Here is a 24708-nt window from a genome sequence, read left to right on the forward strand (position 1 = left end):
TTAATATTTCCAAAATTTAGAAGATTACAGTTAAAACAGAATGAAGTGGTTTCTGTAGGCAAACACTAAAATTCTTTCTCATTCCCCATTCACTGCTAGGCATTGGACAGTAATCTTAAAACGTCTTGTTTCTCCTTGCATTGGTCCCTCAAATCCCTCTCTTACAAGGGCCTGATAGAGACCACTAGTTTTCTCTGGCATGTAAAAGTTAAACAAGTTGAGATTGAAATTCTGAGGTGATTAGAAGAGGCCAGAAAATGCTGTTTTCCATAAATGATGTATTTTTTTAATTACTCTAGAAAAATGTTTCCTCCTACTATACAAGGCAGTGAAAGGGTTTTTCTGTGATCTCTAGAAAGCTATTTTTTTGAGATGAGCTTGAAACAGTGTACTGCCCTTCCTCATGATGTTTCTGGTCTTCATGATGATACTAATATTTCCTTGGCTATCATGAATCAGCTGTTTTTGTCTTTTATGACTTTTATGAGACTTTTAGAAGGTCATTACATTTGGGAGAAGCAGGCTTACCTGATGCACTCGTGGTAGTTTAGGACAGGCTTCTCAGAGCAGTCAATGACCAAGCTGGGACCTTAAGCAACAGAAGGCATGCACATTCAGGAGACCAGAGACTGAAAGAAGTGTAGTGTGTTTAGACCTTGGAGGACACAGTAAGGAATGGCAAGAGACTAGAGATATGAGTAGGGGCTTCGTAAGCCATGTTAGGAATGTAATTTGTACAATCCCCTGCAGGAATGGGATAGGCATCACCAGGAGCTTCTGTTGATTCCCACTTCTTCCATACCACTCCGTGACTAACGTGGACTATGAGCCTAGAGAGAGAGAGAGAGAGGATCTGCGCACACATACCTAATCCACCCATTCTCCCCAGCTGCAGGACCCTTAGTCTTCTAGCTTTATCAGAGAAGAAAATAAAGAACTGGGTCAGCCCTCAGCCAGATGGTCCAATTGTATCATCAGTAGGAGAGGTCTGCAGGGAACTTGGTCTATAGGTTCTATATAATCTTTTCTAGGTGGGGTCCAGTTGAGTGGTAAGAATTCAGAAGCTACAGAATTGGGAAACTGGAAAAGTATAATGTTAAAAATTTGATCTACTCATTTAAAAAATCCAAGGGTGCCACTCTACAGACAACAGGGACTCCTGACTTTAAATTAGGATATTGCCACTGATAAGTGGAAGACTGAAAAGTTTAACATGTCCATTCTGTTAGTCGGTTGGCATGAGTCCAAGTGCTATTTGCTTACCTGATCCTATTATGTTCCCTTCTTAAATGGAAGTATACTAGGGTTATGGTTCCCAAATAATGAGTTTTCACTATCTTTGATAAAAGGGAGAAAAACAAAGTGATCAATTTTTTTTCATAAAGTTAGTTACAAAGGTAAAGGACTTCTAGTATTCTAAAATTACAATCTCTCTTCCCCAGCACCCCTCTCCCTTTCTCTCTCTCGGTTTTGATGTCTTTTTCTCTCTTAATGAAATAATGGAGCTAGTGGAAGGTAGTTAGCTTTTTAATGTGTTTACTTGATAAAATAATAAGTAGGCAACTCCACTGAAAAAGTGTGCCCAATGGATACAATCAAAATTAAAAACTAGAGACGCCTGGGTGACTTGGTTGGTTAAGCGTCTGACTCTTGATCTCAGCTCAGTCTTGATCTCAGGGTTGTGAGTTCAAGCCCTGTGAGTTCATGCCCAGCATGAAGCCTACTTAAAAAAAAAAAAAATTAAAAACTTAATTCTATTTCCCCAATTTCCTGTTCGAATGCATTAGATACATCCTTCCTGTAACCCTGAATGAAATGTTGGGCATGCTCTTTAGTTTCTCTGCTGACCTTGAGTTAATAAGAGTTTCTTTGGTCACATTTATTCACAATACTGGTCTCTTTTTAGCAAGTGATATATTCAGACTAGTTAATAACCAAAACTCTGCACTTCATAATAAGTTAATGTGTTTCCTCTACCAGCTCAGTCCTGCTCCAGGCTGAAAGCCTGCAGTGGGGGAAGGGAGAGATATGGTGACCTCCTTTACTTTTTACCTTTTAGGCTATCCTCCATAGTCTCGTCCCACATACATATTGACTTTGAGCTTCTGATTGCCCCAGGATTGGGGATGAGAGGGAAAAAGGGTAAAACAAAGGAATGGTTTTAATTAATGGCATGGCTGATATCTGGTTTTTGTTTTCTCTGTACACGGCCGAGGTTTAAAACTGACTGTTTCTCTAACGGAAGTTTTTGGGTTATCCAGCTACATTTCTACCTCTTAAAATTTTTCTCAGCTGCCTATCATCATTCAAGACCAAAACAAAAACCCCAGTGAGCACCCCTGGGTTGTGGACCGTACCAGGTGTCAGGATATTTACCAAACTCCTGGCAACCCAAAAGCACAATGCAAAAGAACGTATTAGTAAAATAAATAAACCTTCAGTCTCAATATCATATTAACTTTAACTTTTTATTTATATTTGGTCATAAAATCTTACTTTACAAGGTAATTGTTATTGTAAAAAAGGGATAGGTCATTAATTGTCTCATTTCCCAGATGTTATTTGATATATGTTCTAAATTGTGTTACCTCCAATGTAGTGAGCACTTTGAACTTATAAGCAGAAAACCTATTTTAAGAGAGAACGCATTCTAGTTCCTGAAATAAATGTACTCACAAGTTGTAGTTTGCGATAGAATAGGTATTGTTTATCATGTTTTATAGTTGACTCCTGAACAACATGGGGGGGGCGGTCAGGGGCACCAACCACCCCCCCCCCACGCAGTCAAAAATTCTTGTATAACTTTTGACTCCTCAAAAACTTAAACACTAATAGTCCACTGTTGACCGGAAGTCTTTCTGATAACATAAACAGTCAATTAATACACATCTTGTATGTCATATGTATTACATACTGTAGTCTTAGACTAAAGAAAGCTAGAGAAAATATTTAAAAAATAAGGAAAAACAAATACATTTACAATATTGTACTGTATTTATTGAAAAAAATCCCATGCAATTCAAACCCATGTTGTCCAAGGGTCAACTGTAATTCAGTTGAATTTCCAGAGAGGAACTAAGAAATTTATAGAAAGATAAACCGCAATGGCTGGGCATTATGTAGTTAAGTGACCTTTTAAACTTTAAACTTCCACATCACAGTATGAAGTTGGTTCTAAGATAAGAAATAGAATAAATTTTCTCCTAAGGACAGACCTGAATCTCTGATTGCTTAGAGGCTGACTCAACTGGAGATCATGGCTCTTGATGGTACTTGGAAGATAGACCGGAATGAGAACTATGACAAGTTCATGGAAAAAATGGGTAAGGGCTTAATTCTTTAGTGACTTGTTATTTTGTTCTTCACAGACATTTTTCCTTCTAATTCCTTCTAAACCTCAGGGTTTAGGGAATGGCTCCTGTTCTGGTGGTGAGGATCCAAAATGTGTGAGGCTCAGAGTAGGGAAAACAATATTCTCACTTCTCATATTAGGAAAACTACAGTTTCACTAGTGGGAAAAAAAGACTGAGTTCTCTGAAACAAAAGAGATCCAGATATGATTCACTCACTCTTCAACTGCTGATTGTGCCTGTATCATTGAAAACTTACTTTTTTTTTTTTTTTGGCTTAGAAAGTAAAAAAGGGCAGTGCATAATGAAAACTTGAAAACGTTGAATTTTAGCGGATGGAAAAACAAAGATCATACAGTAAAGTAATGGGAAAAAAAGTTCTATCATGATTCACAGCTCTAAATAAATTAGACGTAATTCTCATTTCCTCTGACATAAATTTGGGAATAATCTCATGATTCCATGTGGTTTCTATGCGGGTTTTAATTTAACAAATTTAATATCTATTCCAATACTCTGGCAGCTCATACACTGTGTGAGATGTGCAAACAAATTGGAGTCATTCCCCCAAAACAAAATTTGCATCAATTATATCCTATAGTTCAGAATTCCATGTTGAAATTTATGGGATTTGCACATTCTTACAATAACGAATTTGACTGCAATCTTTGCCAATTTTCTCATTTTTGTGATAGTCAGAAATGCCACAAAAAGCAAAGAGAATTATGAAGTTCAAAATTTTAAAGCCATTATGGAAAGTCAAAAAATGTTTAAAAATACTGTTTATGCAGAATTAAAGTTCCTTGTAAATATATTAATATATTTAATCCTTTGTTTGACATTTCTGGAATTTAGTTTAACACTGAAGCATAAAGTTTGATAATTATTTTAAAATTACTCAGTTGTACGATTCTACAATTCTGTTTTTCATTTAATTTTTCATAAGTTTTGGAAACCTAACTTGAATCACTATTCTTGATCTGACTAAGCTTGAATTTTTTCTGTAAGAAGCAATCTGAATGCTCTTGTACCAAGGCAATGCTATCAAGTTTTCCTTCCCACCCTCAAAATGTACATAAACAAATAAATAAAACAGAACTTGTTGAAATAAACACTTTCTATGGCATTTTGACTTTATTTTCTCCAACATCTTTTGCTTTGCAGGTGTTAATATGGTGAAAAGGAAGCTTGCAGCTCATGACAATTTGAAACTGACAATTACACAAGAAGGAAATAAATTCACCGTCAAAGAATCAAGCAGTTTTCGTACCATTGAAATTGTTTTTGAGCTTGGTGTCACTTTTAATTACAGCCTAGCAGATGGAACTGAACTCAGTGTAAGATACTTTTTACAAGCAATACATTCTTGATTTTTCTACACAATACTAAAATAATCTCTTTTCTGTCACTGGATGTTTAATGTTAAGCCTCCTTCATTTACTGAAGCAGCCAATAGAATTTATCCACATTATATATTGCACAAATTGGCAGGATATCTAAGTCTAATGTTTTTATTTTCATACATCTGTAAATAACCTGGATTGAACACTAAGAATTAGAAAAACATCCTTTGGATTATTAAATATAGACCTATTATTCATAAGGAAAACTAAAGCTCAGTGTTTTCAACTTTACATACCTGATAGCACCAAAAGCTTTTAGATTTATCTAACTTAAACTTAATAATCATTTAATAAATACACTAACATAACAAAATAAATAAATAAATTAATTAATTAATGGGTGACCAAATGGAAAAGTCTGATGCATGCTACATTGTAGGTCATTGGGAATATACCTTTTAATGTTTAAAATAAAAAATTTTAGATTGTCGTATTTTTCAACTGATTTTTTAAAAACTTTTTTGTCCTCAGGATTTTCTAGTTAAACTATATGTTTGTAATGACAAACTGTCAAATATTTTTCATTTATGGCCATTTACTTATTTATTTATTTAAAGACTTTATTTGTAAGCAATCTCTACAACCAACATGGGGCTTGAACCCACAACCCAAGATCAAAAGTTGCATGCTCCATCAACTAAGCCAGCCAGGCATCCCAATGGCCATTTTTAAATTATTACAACCATTATAAAATTAAAACATACACAGTGTTGTTAGGCTCTCCATGAAACTAACTTGAACCATGACTAAATTTAGGATACTCTTTTTAACATGAAAGATTTAGAAAAAGGAAACATTGCTCATCTACCTTAAAATTTAGCATTTGGAAACAACTGAGTGAGACAAACATAAGGGTTACCAACATATAATCTAGAGCCCCAAAAGCCTAGGTTCAATCCTGGCTCTATGACTTTAGGTAAATTATTGTGTCCCAGTTTTCTCAACCATAAAATGGAGACAGTAATACCTACTTCATAAGGTCATTGTGAAGACTGAAGAAGTAGATCTATAATACTCAGAACAGTGCCTAACATATGTAAGACCCTTAAAAAAGCTATTTGTTATTATTATTATTATTTATTATTATTTTACATTTATAGGGTACTTGGAACCTAGAAGGAAATAAACTTGTTGGAAAATTCAGACGGGTAGACAATGGAAATGAACTGAATGCTATCCGAGAAATTATAGCTGGTGAATTGGTTCAGGTGAGTGGTAAAAAGATCACAGCTATTTCCTAAAGACAAAAATAATTACATAATAATAATTTTATATTTGTGATTGCTGAGTTATATATTCGACAAATAAACTATTATTTTTCTCATAAATCTTACTTATTTTAACTAAAAATGTGACTAAAAACAAAAAAATGTGTTTTAGTGGGTATATCCTGTATCTGTATAAAATGTTGCTATAAAGACTAAGAAAAAAATACTATAATCATTTCAAAGCTATAATAATACTAATATTTTTCTTAATTAAGCTTTAAATCTTAATGTCAATTTCTTCTATGTTTGTTAACATCTTTCAGACTTACACATATGAAGGAGTAAAAGCCCAGAGGATCTTCAAAAAGGAATGAACTTTGTTCTTGGAGCACAGCCCAGAACACAAATTGAATGGAAAATCTATATTGTAATAAAACTGTTTTTCTCTCTCTGATTAGTCCTTTTGTAAACATAACCAGTGACTCACATTTCTAATCTGACCAAGGCAAAACAAGTAAAAGCTAATTAGGATTTAATTTGTTTTACATTCCCTAAGATGTACATTTATTGCTGTATTGGTGTTCTAAAAGAATTTGTGCCATTTTTTAACACAGATGAATAAATTTTGTCTCCACATTGTTTTATAAGTAGCTTCTCCTTAAAAAAAAAAAAAAAAGCTATGTGCCATAGACTATATGGTTGTTGTTGTTGTTTTTTTCCACATTTGGTAAACTAAAAAAACAGACTGCATGGGGTTCTTTAAAATCCTACACTGGTCATCAGTTTTCAGCAGAAACTTTGTAAGCCAAAAGGGAATAGCAGGATATATTTAAAGTGCTAAAAGGGAAAAACTTACAACCAAGAATACTCTACCCTACAAGGTTATCATTCAAAATTAAAGGGGAGAAAAAGAGCTTTCCGGACAAGCAAAAGCTAAAGGAGGTCATCACCACTAAACCGGCCTTACAAGAACTATTAAAGGATCTTCTTTAACTGGAAAAGAAAATGCCATAACTAGAAATAAGAAAATATATAAAAGAAAAAAAATCTCACTAGTAAAGCAAACATATAGTCAAGGCAGTGATCAGCCACTTAAAAGCTAGTATGAAGGTTAAAAACCAAAAATAGTAAAAATAACTATAACTACCTAAGTAGTTAAAAAATACACACAAAAAAAGTTATAAAATATGACATCAAAAACATAAAACATGGGGAGAGGTAAAAAAGGAAGTGCTTTTAGGTTCATTCAAACTTAAGTGACTATCAGCTTAAAATAAACTGCTACATAGGGGCGCCTGGGTGGCTCAGTCATTAAGCATCTGCCTTCGGCTCAGGTCATGATCCCAGGGTCCTGGGATCGAGCCCCACATTGGGCTCCCTGCTCAGAGGGAAGCCTGCTTCTCCCTCTCCTTCTCCCCCTGCTTGTGTTCCCTCTCTTGCTGTGTCTCTCTCTGTCAAATAAATAAAATCTTTTTTTAAAAAATGCTATATATATATATATAGATCAACATAGATAAACCTCATGGTAACCACAAGCCTAAAACCTACAATAGATACACACAAAATAAAGAGAAAAGAACCCAAACATAACACTAAAGAAAACCATCAAACTACAGGGGAGAAGACAAAGAGAGGAAGAAATAAACAGAGAAAAACTACAAAAATAACCAGGAAACAATTAACAAAATGGCAATAAGTACATACTCATCAATAATTACTTTAAATATAAATGGACTAAATGCTCCAATAAGAAAACATAGGTTGGCTGAATGGATAAAAATAGAAGACTACAAATATGATGCCTACAAGAGACTCACTTCAGATCAAAGACACACAGGCTGAAAGTGAAGAGATGGAAACAAATATTCCATGTAAATGGGAATGAAAAGAAAGAATAGCAATAATCATATCAAATAAAATAGACTTTATTATTTTTAGTATTTTATTTATTTATTTTGGGAGAGAGAATGAGCGAGAGAGAGTTCAAGAGAAGTAGCATGGGGAGGGGCAAAGGGAGAGGGAGAAGCAGACTCCTCGTTGAGCAGGGAGCCCACCATGGGGCTCGATCTCAGGACTCCGGGATCATGACCTGATCTGAAGGCAGATGCTTAACCGACTGAGCCACCCAGGTGCCCTGGAGATAAAATAGACTTTAAAACAAAGACTGTCACAAAAGACTAAGAAGGACATTACATAATGATAAAGGGGTCGATCCAAGAATCAATTAATTTGTAGATATAAATGTACCCAACATCAGAGCACCTAAATATATAAAGCTAATATTAACAGACATAGAGAAACTGACAGTAATACAATAATAATAGGGGACCTTAACACCCTACTTACATCAATACATAGATCACCCAGGCAAAAATAATAATAATAATAATAATAATAAGGAAACAGTGACCCAAAAAACAACACACTAAACCAGAAGGACTTTACAGTTTTATACAGAACACTTCATCTAAAAACTACAGAATATACATTCTTTACAATTATACATGGACTATTCTCCAGGATCGACCACAATGTTAGGCCACAAAACAAGTCTCAGTAAAATCAAGAAGATTAAAACCATGACAGGCATCTTTTCTGGTCACAACATGAAACTAGAAATTAATTACAAGAAGAAAACTGGAAAAAACACAAACATGTGGAGACTAACAACATGCTACTAAACAATCAGTGGGTCAGTGAAGAAAGAAAGAGAATTAAAAACACCTTGAAAATGGAAACACAATGTTTCAAAATTCGTGTGACACAGCAAAAAGCAATTCTAAGAAGGAAGTTCATAGTGAGACAGGCCTACCTCAAGAAACAAACAAAAATAATCCCAAATAAACAATCTAACTTTACACCTAAATGAACTAGAAAAAGAATAAAGATAACAAACAAAGCCCAAAGTTAGTAGAAAGAAGGAAATAATAAAGATCAGAGTGGAAATAAATGAAATAGAGATGAAAAAATACAAAAGATCAATGAAACTGAAAGCTGGTTCTTCAAAAGGTAAACAAAATCAATAAATCTCTAGCCAGTGTCATCAAGAAAAAAGACAGAGGGCCCAAATAAAATCAGAAATGAAAGAGAAGTCACAACTGACACCACAGAAATATAAGGGATCACAAGAGGCTACTATGAACACTTATACATCAACAAAATGGAAAACCTGGAAGAAATGAATAAATTCCTTGAAATACACAACCTTGCAAGACCAAATCATAAAGACACAGAAAACTCAAGTAGACTGATTACTAGTAATGAAATTGAATCAGTAATTTAAAAACTCCCAACAAACAAAAGTCCAGAACCAGATGTTGTTACAGGTGAGTTCTACCAAACATTTAAAAAAGAGTTAGTACCTATCCTTCTCAAATTATCCCAGAAAAATTGAAGAGGAAGGAATGCCTCCAAACTCATTTTACAAAGGTAGAATTACCCAATACCAGAACCAGATACAAGAAAAGAAGAAAATTATAGGCATATATTCCTTAAAGGACACATACGCAAAAATCCTCAACAAAACACTAGCAAACTAAATTCAACAACACATGAAAAAGATCATATACCACAATCAAGTGGGATTTCAGGGTACAGTATTTCAGGGATACAAGGGTGGTTCAGCTTCCTTAAATCAATCAATGTGATACACTACAGAAAAAAAAACAAAGGATAAAAATCATATGATCAACTTAATTGATGCAGAAAAAGCATTTGACAAAATTCAGCATCCATTTATGATAAAAACTCTTAAAGTGGGTATAGAAGAAATGTATCTCAACATGATAAAGGCCATATATGACAAACCCACAACATTATATTCAACAGAGAAAAGCTGAAAGTTTTTTTCTCTAAGATCAGGAAGAAGGATGCCTACTCTTGCCACTTTTATACAACATAGTATTGAAAATCCTAGCTACAACAATTAGGCCAGAAAAAGAAATAAAAAGCATCTAAATTGGAAAGGAAGAAGTAAAAGTGTCACTATTTACAGATGACATGATACTATATACAGAAAATCCTAAGCACTATTGGAGCTAATAAATGAATTCAGTATACTTGCAGGATACAAAATTAATATACAGAAATCAGTTGCATTTCTATATACTAACAAGCTATCAGAAAGGGAAAGAAACAATCCATTTACAATTGCATCAAAAAGAATAAAATACCTAGGAATAAATTTAACCAAACAGGTAAAAGACCTATACTCTGAAAACTGTAAGACATCATGATCATCATCATCAGTATGAAAGAAGTTGAAGCTGACACAAACAAATGGAAAGATACACAGTGCTCATAGATTGGAAGAGTTAGTATTGTTTAAATCTCTATGCTACCCAAAGAAATTTACAGATTCAAAGCAATCCCCATCAAAATAGCAAGGGGATTTTTCATAGAACTAAAACATAACAAAACAAAAATCCTAAAATTTATTTGAAATGACAAAGATCCCAAATAGCCAAAGCAATCTTGAGAAAGGAGAACACAGCTGGAGGTATCATGCTCCCTGACTTCAAACTATACTACAAAGCTATAGTAATCAAAATGGTATGGTACTGCCACAAAAATAGACACATAGATTAATGGAATAGACTAGAGAGCCCAGAAATAAACCCATGCTTATATGGTCAATTAATCTATGACAAAGTGGGCAAGAACACTCTCTTCAAAGTAGGCAAGACAGTCTCTTGAATAAATGTTGTTGGGAAAACTGGACAGCTACATGCAAAAGAAATTGGACCACTATCTCACATCATGTATTAAAGACATGAATGCAAGACCTGAAACCATAAAACTCCTAGAAGAAAACATAGGCTGTGAACCCTTTGACATTGGTCTTAGCAACATTTTTTTTTTTGGGGGGGGGACTAGTCAGCAACAAAAGCTAAAATAAATAAATGGTATTGTATCAAAGTAAAAAGCTTTTGCACAGAGAAGAAAGCCATCAACAAAATGAAAAGGCAACCAATTGAATGGGACAAGATATCTGCAAATCATACATCTGATAAGGGGTCAATATTCAAAATACATATAGTTTACACAACTTAATATAAAAGAAAAAAACCCAAACAACCTGATTTAAAATTGGACAGAGAAATTGAATAGAGATTTTTCCAAGGAAGACTTACAGATGGCCAATAGGCACATGAAAAGATGCTCAACATCAGGGAAATACAAATCAGGGAACTGCAAATCAAAACCACAATTTTACCTCACATTTACCTCCCATCAGATTGGTTATTATTAAAAAGACAAAAAATTAGTGTTAGCCAGGATGTGGAGAAAAGGGAACCCCCATACACTGTTGGTGGGAATGTAAACTGGTGCAGTTAATGTAGAAAAGAACATGGAGGTTCCCCTCAAAAATTAAAAATAGAACTACCATATGACTCAGCAATTCCACTTCTTGGTATTTATCCAAAAAAAACCCAAAAACACCAATTTGAAGGGATATAGACACCTCCACGTTCACTGCAGCATTATTTACAATAACCAAGATATGGAAACAACCTATAAATAGATGAATGGATAAATAAGATGTGGTACACACACATACAGACATATATACAGAGTGGAATATTACTCAGCCATAAAAAAGAATGAAATCTTGTGACATGGGTGGACCTAGAGGGTATTATGCTAAATGAAATAAGTCAGACAGAGGAAGACAAATACCATTTTGATTTCACTTATATGTGGAATCTAAGAAATAAAACAAAGAAACATATAAAATAAACAGAAACAGTTATAGATACAGGAAATAAACTATTGGTTACCAGAGTGGGTAGGTGTTGAGAGGTGGGCAAAATAGGTAAAGGAAATTAACAGGGACAAACTTCCAGTTATAAAATAAATGTTGTAAGAATGTAATGTACACAAAGGGAATATAATCAATAATACTGTATTAGCTTTGTATGGTGAGAGTAACTAGACTTACTATGGGGATCGTTTCATAATGTATAAAAAATATGGACTCACTATGATGTATACCTTAAATTAATAGGCTATTGTATGCCAATTATACCTCAATAAAAATAAATCTTGCACTGGTTGTAAATATTTTCCTTAGAAACATCTATTATTATAAAAATAACATGCTCAACCAGAACTCAGAAATAAGAAAAGCAATCGCAAAATAAATATTTCCATAAACCTATAATCCAGAGATAATCACAATTCTGATTTTGGTAAGTATCTTCCTAGTCTCCTTCTCTGGGTGTAGATATGTATATTTCCCCATAAATATCACTTGGAATAAAATGATAGGAAATAAATGATGTACTAAGTTAAAGAATTCTATTATATTTTTCTACACTAGTGATTCCCAGGCCTGGCTAAGAATCAGGATCACCAGAGAAACTTAATTTTTTTTTTTTGCTTTCTTGATCTCCACTGTTAACCGACTAGATAGAATCTCTGCAAATGGAACCAGAGATTTCAGAAAGCTCCCAAGCGGTTCTTGGGGTCTTTGAGAACAAAGCAGTCTTTGAGAACAACTGGGCTATCAGATACCAAAATTGTCACCTTCAACTGCCACCTCCTCCCCCCCCTTTTTTTTCCATAAACACTGATTCTAACAGTTGGCTAGGGTCCCAAAAGTTTTATTTTCTTCATATTCTCACACGGTGCGCTATGTTATATACTTCAAGCAATTACATTTTAAGAAGGTGGGTATTACACGGTGGGGAGGGGAGTCAACTTTTTCAGCATTTAACTCTATGAACTTTTGTTTTGAATAATTCTTTTTCATACTGATGAAGGTAATAGCTAACATTTCTATAGTTCTTACCAAGTGTCAGGCACTGTTCTAAGTGGTATGTACATATGGCAGATACATTACAGTGTGGGAAGAAACACATTTGAGGACATGATGAAAAGAAATAGATTAGAGAATATGTAATCATTTGCAAAAGTAAGAAATGAAATCCACTGTTCATTTTATAACTGCATTAAAAACTTTACATAGAAAATGGCTATTACTTAGATTTTTACTTCTTTAAAAAATAAATGTTCAAAGTACTTCTATCTCTCTCATCTTGTCTCCATATGTGAAATAGGAAAAGGGCAGGTATTAATCTCATTTGAAAGTAGAAAAGCTATAGCACAAAGTTTATTAGCTTGTCCAATGTTGTACAGAGTCCATAATGAACACAAGAATTAAATGTACCTTTTGACTTTCAATCCAGTACATTATGATCTACACTATTACTCAGCCTGTTATAAACAAAAATACCTTAAGAAAAAAAATGCCCCTTAATTCCTTAGTGGCACTCAAGAACAGCACTCTAAATGAATCAAGTCAGACAGTACAATAATGGCAATTAAGTGGTTAGGTACTTACCGATTTCTCGCTTTATTGCAGTCTCACATTTTTTCAATTTATATCCTTTCCAGTATTACATTTCCACTATTTATTAGTATTAGAGATCTGCTGATTGTTTGCTAATGGAGTGCCATTGCCATCACCCCTCTTTGAAAAACTGACCTTAATATTATGCCAACTTGACTGACCGAGAGAGGGGGCCAGACTCAAGAACAGCCAATCTATCATAATTTGGCCAGTTTATAACTTCTGTGCAGAGACAACAATACAACTACCTGAACCTAGAAGAACCTCTCTTGGGGCCTCTGGTTGGTTCAGTCAGTAGTGCACGCAACTCTTGGGGTTGTGAGTACAAGCCCCACGTTGGGCATAGAGCTTACATTAAAAAGAAAGAAAGAAAAGAAAGGAAAAGAAAGAAAGAAAGAAAGAAAGAAAGAAAGAAAGAAAGAAAGAAAGAAAGAGAGAGAGAGAGAGAGAGAGAGAGAAAGAAAGAAAGAAAGAAAGAGAGAGAGAGAAAGAGAGAGAGAGAGAGAAAGAAAGAAAGAAAGAAAGAGAGAAAGAAAGAAAGAAAAGAAAGAAAGAAAGAGAGAGAGAAAGAGAGAAAGAAAGAAAGAAAGAAAGAGAGAAAGAAAGAGAGAGAGAAAGAGAGAAAGAAAGAAAGAAAGAAAGAAAGAAAAAAGAGAGAGAGAGAGAAAGAAAGAAAGAAAAGAAAAACTTTCTTCAGGGAGTCTGAATTTGAGAATACAAAATTTGTAATTGGTAGAAATGAAAAACGTTTAAAGAGGACAAAGAGGGTAGACCGTGAGTAAAAAGCCAAGAGTATGCCAAAGAATGAACAAGCAGAAAGCAAAAAGAAGGGTAGTCAGAAGTAAGTGGAGTAGTAAAAGCTGAAATAGTTACACATGAAATATATTGTCTGAGATTTGCTTCAAATTGGGGAGATGGGGAGCGGGGTGTGTAATATGTTCAACAAGATTGGTTACAAGTTAATAATTGTTACAGTTGTTGGAAAGTACCTAACACAGGATAGTTTCATTAGGTGCCTAGTAGGAACATGGGAATTCATTATACTTTTCTCCCTACCTTTGTACATATTTAAAATTATCCATAACACAAAGTTAAAATTATCATACTTAAATACATGTATAACTCCAGAAGCCAAGACTTTCCCATCACCTGCACTGCTATCATCTTCATCTGAATCACCATTATCTTTCCCCTAGATTAATGTAACTCCCCTAAAAAGCCTCCCAATTTCTACCTTCCCTTCCTTACCCCCTTAGTCTCTTTTCAACATGTCACTCCAGCAAAACACTGCAGTGTCTCCCATTTCATTCAGAGAAAAAGCCCATCTCCTCACAGTGGCCCACAATCAGGTCCCCTATTTAGCTGACATGCATTCCTGTTTTCATGGATTGTCCAGGGGAATAATCCCAAGTGGAGGAAAAGCCCTGGAGCAAAGGCCCTAAGGCAGGAGCAAGCTTGACAAAGTTTAAGAGAATAGAAAGTCTAGTAAGAGTCCCCAAGATCATCTAGGGCCGGCCAAAAAGACAACGTTCAGGAAATACAGGCTAACTCAGCATTTCTAGAACTCAGGAATGATGTGTAAAAAGAAAATGGGTTTTGGAATCCTATAGACTTGCTTAAATTCTTGTCTTCCTACTTACTAAAAGTCAAGTTCTGAGCTTCAGTTTTTTTACTTGAAAAGTGAGGAAAATAGTAATGATTTTCTGTGATTGTTTTTAGTTGTTTTTAATTGAGGCATAATATGTAATATATATAATATACAATATATATATAATATTTAACATGGTGCCTAGCATATAGCTGGTATTCAATAAATCTAAGTAATATGAGCCTGCACCCTTCTCTTGTAGAGAAAACAGAACAAAGTAGTCTTCTTTTTTTTTAAAGATTTTATTTATTTATTCATGAGAGACAGAGAGAGAAGCAGAGGGAGAAGCAGGCTCCCCGCGGAGCGGGGAGACCGATGCGGGACTCGATCCCAGGACCCTGGGATCATGACCTGAGCCGAAGGCAGACGCTCAACGACTGAGCCACCCAGGTGCCCCAAAGTAGCCTTGACGGAATAGACAGGACAACACTTTTCTCAAAATACCCCTCACCAAGCCTTTGTGGTAGGGTGAGCTTTGGCCTGGCAGGTGAGAACCCTTACTTCTGGTCCAACCTGTGATATAACTAGCTGGGGACTTTGGGTGAACCACTTCATCTCTCCAGAACTGAATTCAATCTTTTTTTTTTTTTTTTTAGTAGGCTCTCTGCCCAATGTGGGACTTGAACTCATGACCCCTAGATCAAAAGTCATATGCTCTACTGACTGAGCCAGCCAAGTGCCCTAGTTTAGTCATCTTTAAAATAAGGCAATTGGACTAGATGATCTCTAATTCTTTCACAGTACTAAGATTCTATGATGTCTGGGGGTTCCTGAGTGGCTCGGTTGTTTAAGCATCTGACTCTTGATTTCAGCTCATGTCTTGATCTCAGGGTTGTGAATTCAAGCCCCGCATTGGGCTCCATGCTGTGTGTGGAGCTTACTTAAAAAAAAAAAAGAAAAAGAAAAAAGAAAATTCTATGATGTCTGAATAACATTCAATGATTCTTCCTTTGAGTAGCCCTTTGGTGTATGTCACAGGACAGCATTGCAATAACAGAGGGAGGAGTGGGCAGAGAAAGAGATCTTTGAAGTTCATAACGCATAGCTGGCTTCCTGCATGTACGCCCTTTGCAGGCTCAGAAGGGCCTTTGTGTTTGGTTTAAAGTGCTGCTGTTACTGTCTTAAAACTCTCAATAAATTGTGAACAAGAAGGCCACATTTTCACTTTACACTGAGCCCTGCAAATTATGTAGCTGGCCCTGTTCCTATGAGCTGACTGTGAATAAGTGTAAAAGCTATTTCCTGTGAGTAAATAGAGACTGGCAGCAAGAGATCCCTGGGAACCTAAAAAGGGGTGTTTGGGTGGGTAAGATAGCTGTCTGGGGTAGAAAGTAAGTGGGAGGGGTTTTGGGGGGGATCAGGAGGGGAAGAAGGGCACTGTGGATGGATACTTCAATTTACGAAATGTTTCTTTACCTTCTGCCGCTTGCTTTCTCTGAACTATAGTATAACACTGCCATCTACTGGTCAATGTCATGAACTCTTTCACAGACTTCCAAAGCAGGGTCTTTGCATTTCATTGCCAAAGGGTGATCTAGAATGGTTTGAGTGAACAGATTTTGCAGCTAAAAATAATAATTATTAAGTGCTTCCACAGTTCCAACTTCCAAACTAAAGTAATAACAAAGACCTCTTATATCCTCCTGAACAATCCCTTACAACTGTTTTCCTTGATTCAACCAAAAAAACAATTTTTAAAAAGTAACTATGTGCCAGAAATCAAATGTTCAATGAGGAACACCATTAAGAACTTCATCGAATGAATTCAAATTCTCAGGTTCATCTTAGGTCTGAATTGGAATACCTAGAATATCATCATCATCTTTAAAACTGGTCATTTAGGGGTAGGTAGATTTACATTTTTATATTCAGTATATGCTAATGTGTAAGGTGGTATATATCTATGACCTTCAAGCCCAATGACCTACCTTCAGGCTATTGGGTAAAGCAGACATTACTGGAGAATTGATTGGGAAAAAAAGAGAAAGCAAGGCAGTGGCAGAAGATGTAGAAAGTTAGGGGACATGGAGAAAATTAATAAGTTACCGAAAAAGAATAGTGTTCCAGGGGGCTTCTCATCATAGAATATCTACCCCCACTAAGAATTCTATCAGAATGAAGGGTTATCACAAGCCCTCCCTTCTACAATATCTAGATTACCAGAAAGAAGAGAGGGAATTTAGCATAATGTATAAACTTGTCAAATCACTAAATTGTATACCGGAAACTAATGTAGCATTGTGTGTCAACTATACTCAAATAAAAAAAAAAAAAATAGGGAACTTAAATACCTGTCCAGTAATTACTAGTTAGAACCGCTGTGAAGGGAGAATAACAGAAATCTGAAATCAGGAGAACAATAAAATTCTCCCCGGATCTCAGCCCCGTTTATGGACATATCTTTCAGATTCCTGGGCTGTAACTGGTTATTTTCAAACAATTCTGATACACTCATTACACTCCCTGGAGAAAATATCTGAGAACCAAAGACTCTGTTGTTTCACTCAAAAACAAAAGTCCAGGGCGCCTACCTGCCTCAGTAGGAAGAGTATGCAACTCTTGATCTTGGGGGTCATGAGTTTGAGCCCCACGTTGGGTTTAGAGATTACTAAAATAAAATTAAAACAAAAACACAAAAGTCCTTTAGGTGAAGGAGTATATGCTTAATGCCATTTCTTGGTTTTGCTTTAGATAATTTTTTATACAAGATATCAAGATAACAAGGGTATCAAAGGACATAAATGTGACACAGAACTCCTCTTCAGCACATCCTTAGAACAGAAAAATCTGAGTGAGGATGGAGCTTATTTCACACTCCCAGTCCCTACAGGCTGTTCATTCTGTGTTTCCGTAGTAAGAGGTGCTCACCAATATCATACCATTATTCGGTATTCAATTTGCTTGACTGTTTCCACTAGTCTGTGAGGTCTAGGAGAGCTAGGACAGAGGGTTATATCTCTACCCCTTCCCCCACCATACCCTTTTAACATTATAGTAAACAATAGAGTAACCAGTAATTGTAACTGAATGAATAAATGGGGCATGCTAAACAGCCTCAGCCTCAGCAAGCCAGCCTTCACCATCCTGTATTCTGAGAACTTATATACAGAGGCTGTACTGAGGGAATCAGCCCTAGTTATTCCTTATACCGAGATAACCTTATTCTGAACCAGATCACCACTACCCTGGCCATATCGACTAGGCCAGAAGATCCAAGGGCAGTCAATCTATAATACTTGAGAGCAGCCTATAATATGAGAATTTTGTCTAAGGCCAATAATACTAATTAATTAAGCCAGTTAGGGTCTCTCCCTGGGAAATTTGACTTCAATACACAGAGAAAGTCATCAGCTAGTAACAATAGGTAAAAGTTCAAAGGCACAAAGGAAAAGGTAGACAATTGAGGCCATGAGGCAAAGGGGGGGTCATGACTGAGTTCAGTAAAACCCTGGATAGAAGAAAAGAGTGTGAATGTAGGTTCTTAGAGGCAGACATAATAAATTCTTGCTTCTAGTGGATAAAAGTATAACTTGTTAACCATAGCTTCCTTGGATCCTGGGTGGCCAAGAGTACATATTTCTTTAACCAAATATGAATTGAGCACCTACCATGTGACAGATGTGCCATGAATTTTAGTGGTGAACAAGACAAATCTATTTTGTTCCCATGGAGTTTTGAATGTAGCTTCGAAGGTTAGAATCTAGAGGTAGAACATTGACACTGAACAAACACAAACAGTGGTAATACATGTTACAGAGAAGTAGTGTAGCCTCTCATAGACGCAGATAGTATCTTGAAATATATTTTTCATTGGCCTGTTTTTTCCTAAAATGCCTGATGATATGGCCTTTCCAGAATTCCAAGAGGCCTAATTTCCATTCGAGATTCTTTTCATTCTTATTTTCATCTGTAATGCTGCATGAAAAGGCTAGTTCCCAGGGCCCATAAAATCTTCAAAATACGAATTTGCTCCAAAATGCAAACAGGAAACTGTAAGATCTAAACAAATAAATGTTTTATCCACAGAACACAGCACTAATTCAGATCAGTTCAGTGCAACTCTTACTACCACAAGTTACCACTAATTCAGAGGCAGCTCAAAACAACTCTTACTACCACAAGTTAACACATAATGGTGTTTACAATATGCTAAGTATTGTTCAAAGTGCTTTATAAAAATCAGCTCACATTAATCCTCACAACAACTCTATACAATAAGAACTAGTATTATTATTCTCATTTTACAGATGAGGAAACTGAGGCAGAGAGTGGTTATATAACTTAGCCAAGGTCAACAGCCAGTAAGTGTCTGTATTGGTTCTAGAGTCTCTGTGTTCTAGAGTCCAGATTCAATTTAATTTAATGTGGTTACATAAGTAAATTTTCTTCCGAAATATCATTCAGCAAATATTTGTTGAGCATTTATTATATGCGGGTGCTGATCTAGCTGTTAGGGACAAAACAGCGAACAAAACAAAACAAAAAATCCTTGTCTTTATGGAGGGGATATGGATAATATACAAGAAGTAAAATAAATGGTACATTAGATGGTATAAATGCTATGGAGAAAATAAAGCCAGGAAGAAGGATGGGGAGTGCTAGGGGTGACACTGGGGGTACAATTTTTTTTATTTTATTTTTTTAAAGATTTTATTTATTTGACAGAGAGAGACACAGTGAGAGAGGGAACACAAGCAGGGGGAGTGGGAGAGGGAGCAGCAGGCTTCCCGCCGAGCAGGGAGCCCGATGTGGGGCTCGATCCCAGGACCCTGGGATCATGACCCACCCGAAGCCAGGCGCCTAATGATTGAGCCACCCAGGCGCCCCGGGGGTACAATTTTAAATGGGGTGTTCAAGGACATAACTGGAGTATGTGATATTTGAGCAACAACCTAAAAGTGAGGGAATGGGGACCTCACTTTTAGGAAGCTTCTCCCTCTCCCACTCCCCCTGCTTGTGTTCCCTCTCTCTCTGTCAAATAAATAAATAAATAAAATCTTAAAAAAAAAATGAGGGAATGTGCCATTCTAAGTATGTCTTGTAGAATATTCAGTAGAGTAAGAGCCCTGGGTTTGGATTCTAGGACCCATGACCGTATTAAAATAGCCCTGGAATTACATTTAGTGACTTTCTGGGATTTGCGATATAAATAAAGTGCCTAACTAGCACATTCTACGAGGGTTCCAAGTTGCTAGGTTAAGAAGGGCAGAATAATGCAATTGAATGAGCATTATTAAATGAGCAACAGCCTCCTCATTTATTTTGAGCTGGAATTTGTGTAGGATTACTTTGTGACTTGGCAATGTTGAAAACTTCATGAACTCATTCTTTCCATTTTCTAAAGTCAATACACTATTTTACTCTTCCTGGGTTACCAACTGATGTAGTATAGTTGGGTGGAGTATCCCATATATATTTATTAGGTCTAATGATTTATAGTGTTGTTCAAGACCTGATCGGTTTTTTTTTTTAGATTTTATTTATTTATTTTAGAGAGAGAGAGAGAATGAGTCGGGGGAGGGGCAGAAGGAAAGGGTGAGAGAATCTCAAGCAGACTCTGCACTGAGCACGGAGCCCAACGCAGGCCTGGATCTCATGACCCTGAGATCATGACCTGAGCAGAAATCAAGAAGAGTCAGAGGCTTAACCGACTGAACCACCCAGGTGCTAATATCAATTTTCTTACTGATTCTTCTAGATGTTTTACTCATTATTGAAAGTAGGGAAGTTTCTAACTGCTACTGTAGAACCGGCTATTTCTCCCTTTAACTCTGTCTTTATCCTCTTTATATAATTTGATTCAGCATTTTCTTGGTTGCTGTAAACCTTTGACTATTTCCCAGAGTTCTGACAAACTTGCTTCAAATAGTTTCTGCTTATTTTTCAATGTTTCTGGAGGCTTGGCATGGCCTACTCCACCAATTTGAACATGGGTCTCCCAAGGTGACTTTTTGACAAAGCTCTCACCAGAGCAGAAAAAAAGCAAATCTGTTTTCTAACAGGGCATATTTATAGATACAAACATAAAAGCTGACCTTCTGCAGTAGGGGCTTGAAGCCTCATTCCCTGCATCTAGCTCTTCCATTTCATGTCAGCCCCTGAGGAATCATAGAACTCCATGAAATGTAGTTTGAAAAGCACTATAATAAGTCATTATAACCCCCTGATAATTATGTGTCTGGTGCTTATGATCTGGTGTTAGAAACAGTTAAATAGGGATGCCTGGGTGGCTCACTCAGTTAAGTATCTGTCTTTGGCTCAGGTCATGATCCCAGGGTCCTGGGATGAAGTCCCACATCCGGCTCCTCGCTCAGCAGGGAGCTTGCTTCTCCCTCTGACTGCCACTCCCCCTGCTTGTGCTCTCTCTCTCTCTCTGACAAATAAATAAATAGGAAAAACCACAAAGAATAAAATGATCTGTGATCCCATCTTCCAGAGATAACTGCTATTAATATGTTGACATTTTTCTTATTTATAAAATAAGTCTAATTCTGGTTAACATTTTATATATAGCAGTTATCACCTTGGCATCCACTTAACATTGTTATTCTATTCACACCTATGTTAAGGTCGTCATGTCTACTCTTGGATGCCTATTACATAATTTTATGAGAGAAGACTTTTCACGTGTTGACTAACCTATCAATCTCCACCCTCAATGATTGTCCCTTCCAATACCTTTCAATAAAACAAAAACAGGTTGATCACTCAGTTGATCAGTGCAATGAGATTTCAAGATTAGAGATTTCAACATCTTTCTCATCTATGCTTACCAATTTAAGCCTGGCCCTATTGAAGTTGTTTTTACACTTTAAAAAGCAGCAAAATGCCTTCTTTATTTTGAAGTGAAATCTTTTATGGAACCTAAAATTTAAATAAACAAAACTGAGCTTTTATGGTTGAAGTGTGCACACGTGTAGATGGAAGAGGGAGGTAGTTTGTCCAACAGCCAACCCTGCTTAGCCTTCCTAACACCAAAACCATGATGCAGAACCTCAGGGCTCTGGGACAGAGTGTTTGAACATCCCATTGCTCTGTTACATGTCCTCAGTCAGTACCTCTAATGAATCGAATGACTATTGTACCACCTCCTATGGCTCTTCAGACAGTGCCTGACACTCGGGAGGCATTCAAAGAGTATTTATTGAAATTAAAGACAAGAAATCCAAGAGTGGGGAATGTATTAGCGCATATCTATTACTAGCACTTGAAAAAAAAAAACTCAGAAAATATCCCCACTGAGAGTGGAAGATAAGTAGTAACATATCTTAGTGGTGTCACTATACTATTGTGTTACAACAGAGGTAATTCAACAAGTATTTTTTGACCAGAATTGTATTAGTGGTTGCAGAATATGACAAAATATAATTGAATAAATATTTGATTGTTTCTGTGTTCAAGGTACTGTTTGAGGGACTGTGGAAGTTGCAAAGATGGTAAAAGTACAGTTTCCCTTCTAAAGGATACTTAATACTCTAATAGGGGAGAAAACTTACATAACATTGTGCTATAAATCAAGCCAATGTGCCAGGCAATGTCCAGAAAATTTGGCTGTTTTTTGAGTTGAAGGTAGGAAAAAAAATTTTTTTAATATCTTTTTTTTTAAAGATTTTATTTATTTATTTGACAGAGAGAGACGCAGTGAGAGAGGGAACACAAGCACGGGGAGTGGGAGAGGGAGAAGCAGGCTTCCCACCGAGCAGGGAGCCCGATGCGGGGCTCTATCCCAGGACCCTGGGATCATGACCTGAGCCGAAGGCAGACGCTTAACGACTGAGCCACCCAGGTGCCCTGAAGGTAGAAAAATTTTGGAAAATGACCAGCCCAGGAGACAGCCTCATCAATAGGTGGCTGTTATACAATGCAGAGGTTAATAATTAATGCAGAGGAAGGTAAAGAAAGAAAGAAAGAAAGAAAGAAAGAAAGGAAGGAAGGAAGGAAGGAAGGAAGGAAGGAAGGAAGGAAGGAAGGAAGGAAGAAAGAAAGAAAGAAAGAAAGAAAGAAAGAAAGAAAGAAAGAAAGAAAGAAAGAAAAAGAAAGAAAAGGAAAAGAAAAGAAAAGAAAAGAAAAGAAAAGAATGAAAGCAAATACTTCACTGATCTTGAGGTGATAACCCTTGCCCCAAGAAGAAAACTTGGTGTACAAAATAGGTAGAGACAAATTAAATGTGAAGTTTTCACAACTAGTATGTTAGAAATACTGAGAATGGAGAGATCAGTGTGAATTCGAGAGGGAAACTTCATGAAGTCAGCATTTGAACTGAAAGAGGAAGGGTAGGACTAGGGTGGGTGGGGAAGCATTACAGGGTAATGAGAACAACGTGCACCAAAGCCCAAAGGCCAAGAAGAGAACAGTCTCCGTAAGAAAGATGGAAGACGGGGCGCCTGCGTGGCTCAGTCGGTTGGGCGGCTGCCTTCGGCTCAGGTCATGATCCTGGAGTCCCGGGATCGAGTCCCACATCGGGCTCCCTGCTCGGCGGGGAGTCTGCTTCTCCCTCTGGCCATCCCCCGTCTCGTGCTCTCTCATTCTCTCTCAAATAATAAATAAAATCTTAAAAAAAAAAAAGATGGAAGACAGCAACAATCTGGCTGGAGCAAAGGGTGTCTGCTGGATGCGAGGCTGGCTGAGTAGGGCGGAGACCGATTAATGGTGGGGTACATGGATGGCAGCTGCTGCAGGCCAAGATGAAGATAAAAGGGAAGCTGCAAAAATAGCAATTAGCTATGATGATGACTCAATTCTCAGAGGAAACTATAATAGAAGTGTATAGCAGTGATGATGGAAGAGAAAAAACAAAACAAAACAAATGTATAAAATTCCCAGAAGACAGAAATAACTTGTTGTACCAGTCAACAGGGTTATTGGAACACTCATTCAATTTGGAAAGGAGACAAAAATGGAATGAAGATAAGAAAGGGATAACTTAAGAAAACCCATGTTTTCAGAGGAAATTTGGCAAATTTGCATTTTTTTGCTGTTGGAGAGGTTACTCTATAAAATTAATTCCTAGAATGATCATGAGGATGATTTATTATATGGACATACAATCTTGACTGCTGCCTGAAGAAATCTGCATTATCACCTTAGGTTAAAGCATAATTTATCACCTCCCTCTTAAGAACTTACTGCACTTCACTTGAACTTCAGAAGTTTGGAATGTCTTCCTAAACATACCTTTGATCTGATTGTTATGGCATTCTCATACACTATCTTCTCGACCCTAGCTCCAGTCAGATTAACTGTGTTGACAGAATTTTGAACGTGCTGGATCGTGGTTGCAGTGTAATAACTCATTCTGTGGCTTCTGGGGCATCTTTTTCACTTGGACATATCGGGCAGAAAGATTTAAGGGGGTGGGGAAAATGCTGAGCTCCTGCCTCACTAACAGTGTGCCTGGGTTTCAGTAAAGAACTTTTTGAAATTAAACTGCTTTCAATTTAAGGACATAGCAAATTCTACCACATACTCCATATTCATTTCTGTCATGCGGAATAATCAAGAATTACTGGAATTTTAACAGGGGTGAAGCCAGAAGAGGTGACAAGCTCTTTCAAATGAATTGAGTCCAAATGACCCCTCCCTGTTTGCCTTAACTGCTCTCCCAAATGTGACAGACCTTCTTGACTCAAGAGATCAGACTCTAGTACCAACGTCCTCTCACAGATGAGCATGTGATTCTTTGCCAAGGACAAATTTAAAACCATTTCAGAACTTGTTCAGTTTATGTCAGGCTACTTCTAATAAT

The 24708-nt window shown here is 36.5% G+C and overlaps 1 protein-coding gene across 1 annotated transcript; it reads left to right on the top strand.

Moving 5' to 3' along the window:
- The first annotated feature begins 3256 nt into the window (after window positions 1-3256).
- FABP2 (fatty acid binding protein 2) lies at window positions 3257-6335 on the top strand. Its single transcript, XM_028087386.1, has 4 exons — window positions 3257-3323; window positions 4515-4687; window positions 5854-5961; window positions 6285-6335. Exons 1-4 carry the CDS (start codon window positions 3257-3259, stop codon window positions 6333-6335), a joined length of 399 nt encoding a protein of 132 aa, XP_027943187.1.
- Window positions 6336-24708: the final 18373 nt, after the last annotated feature.

This window comes from Eumetopias jubatus, unplaced genomic scaffold, assembly GCF_037043125.1.
Source record: "Eumetopias jubatus isolate StellerSeaLion01/CBP00866 unplaced genomic scaffold, mEumJub1_p1.0 scaffold_2, whole genome shotgun sequence".
NCBI classification, from domain to species: Eukaryota; Metazoa; Chordata; class Mammalia; order Carnivora; family Otariidae; genus Eumetopias; species Eumetopias jubatus.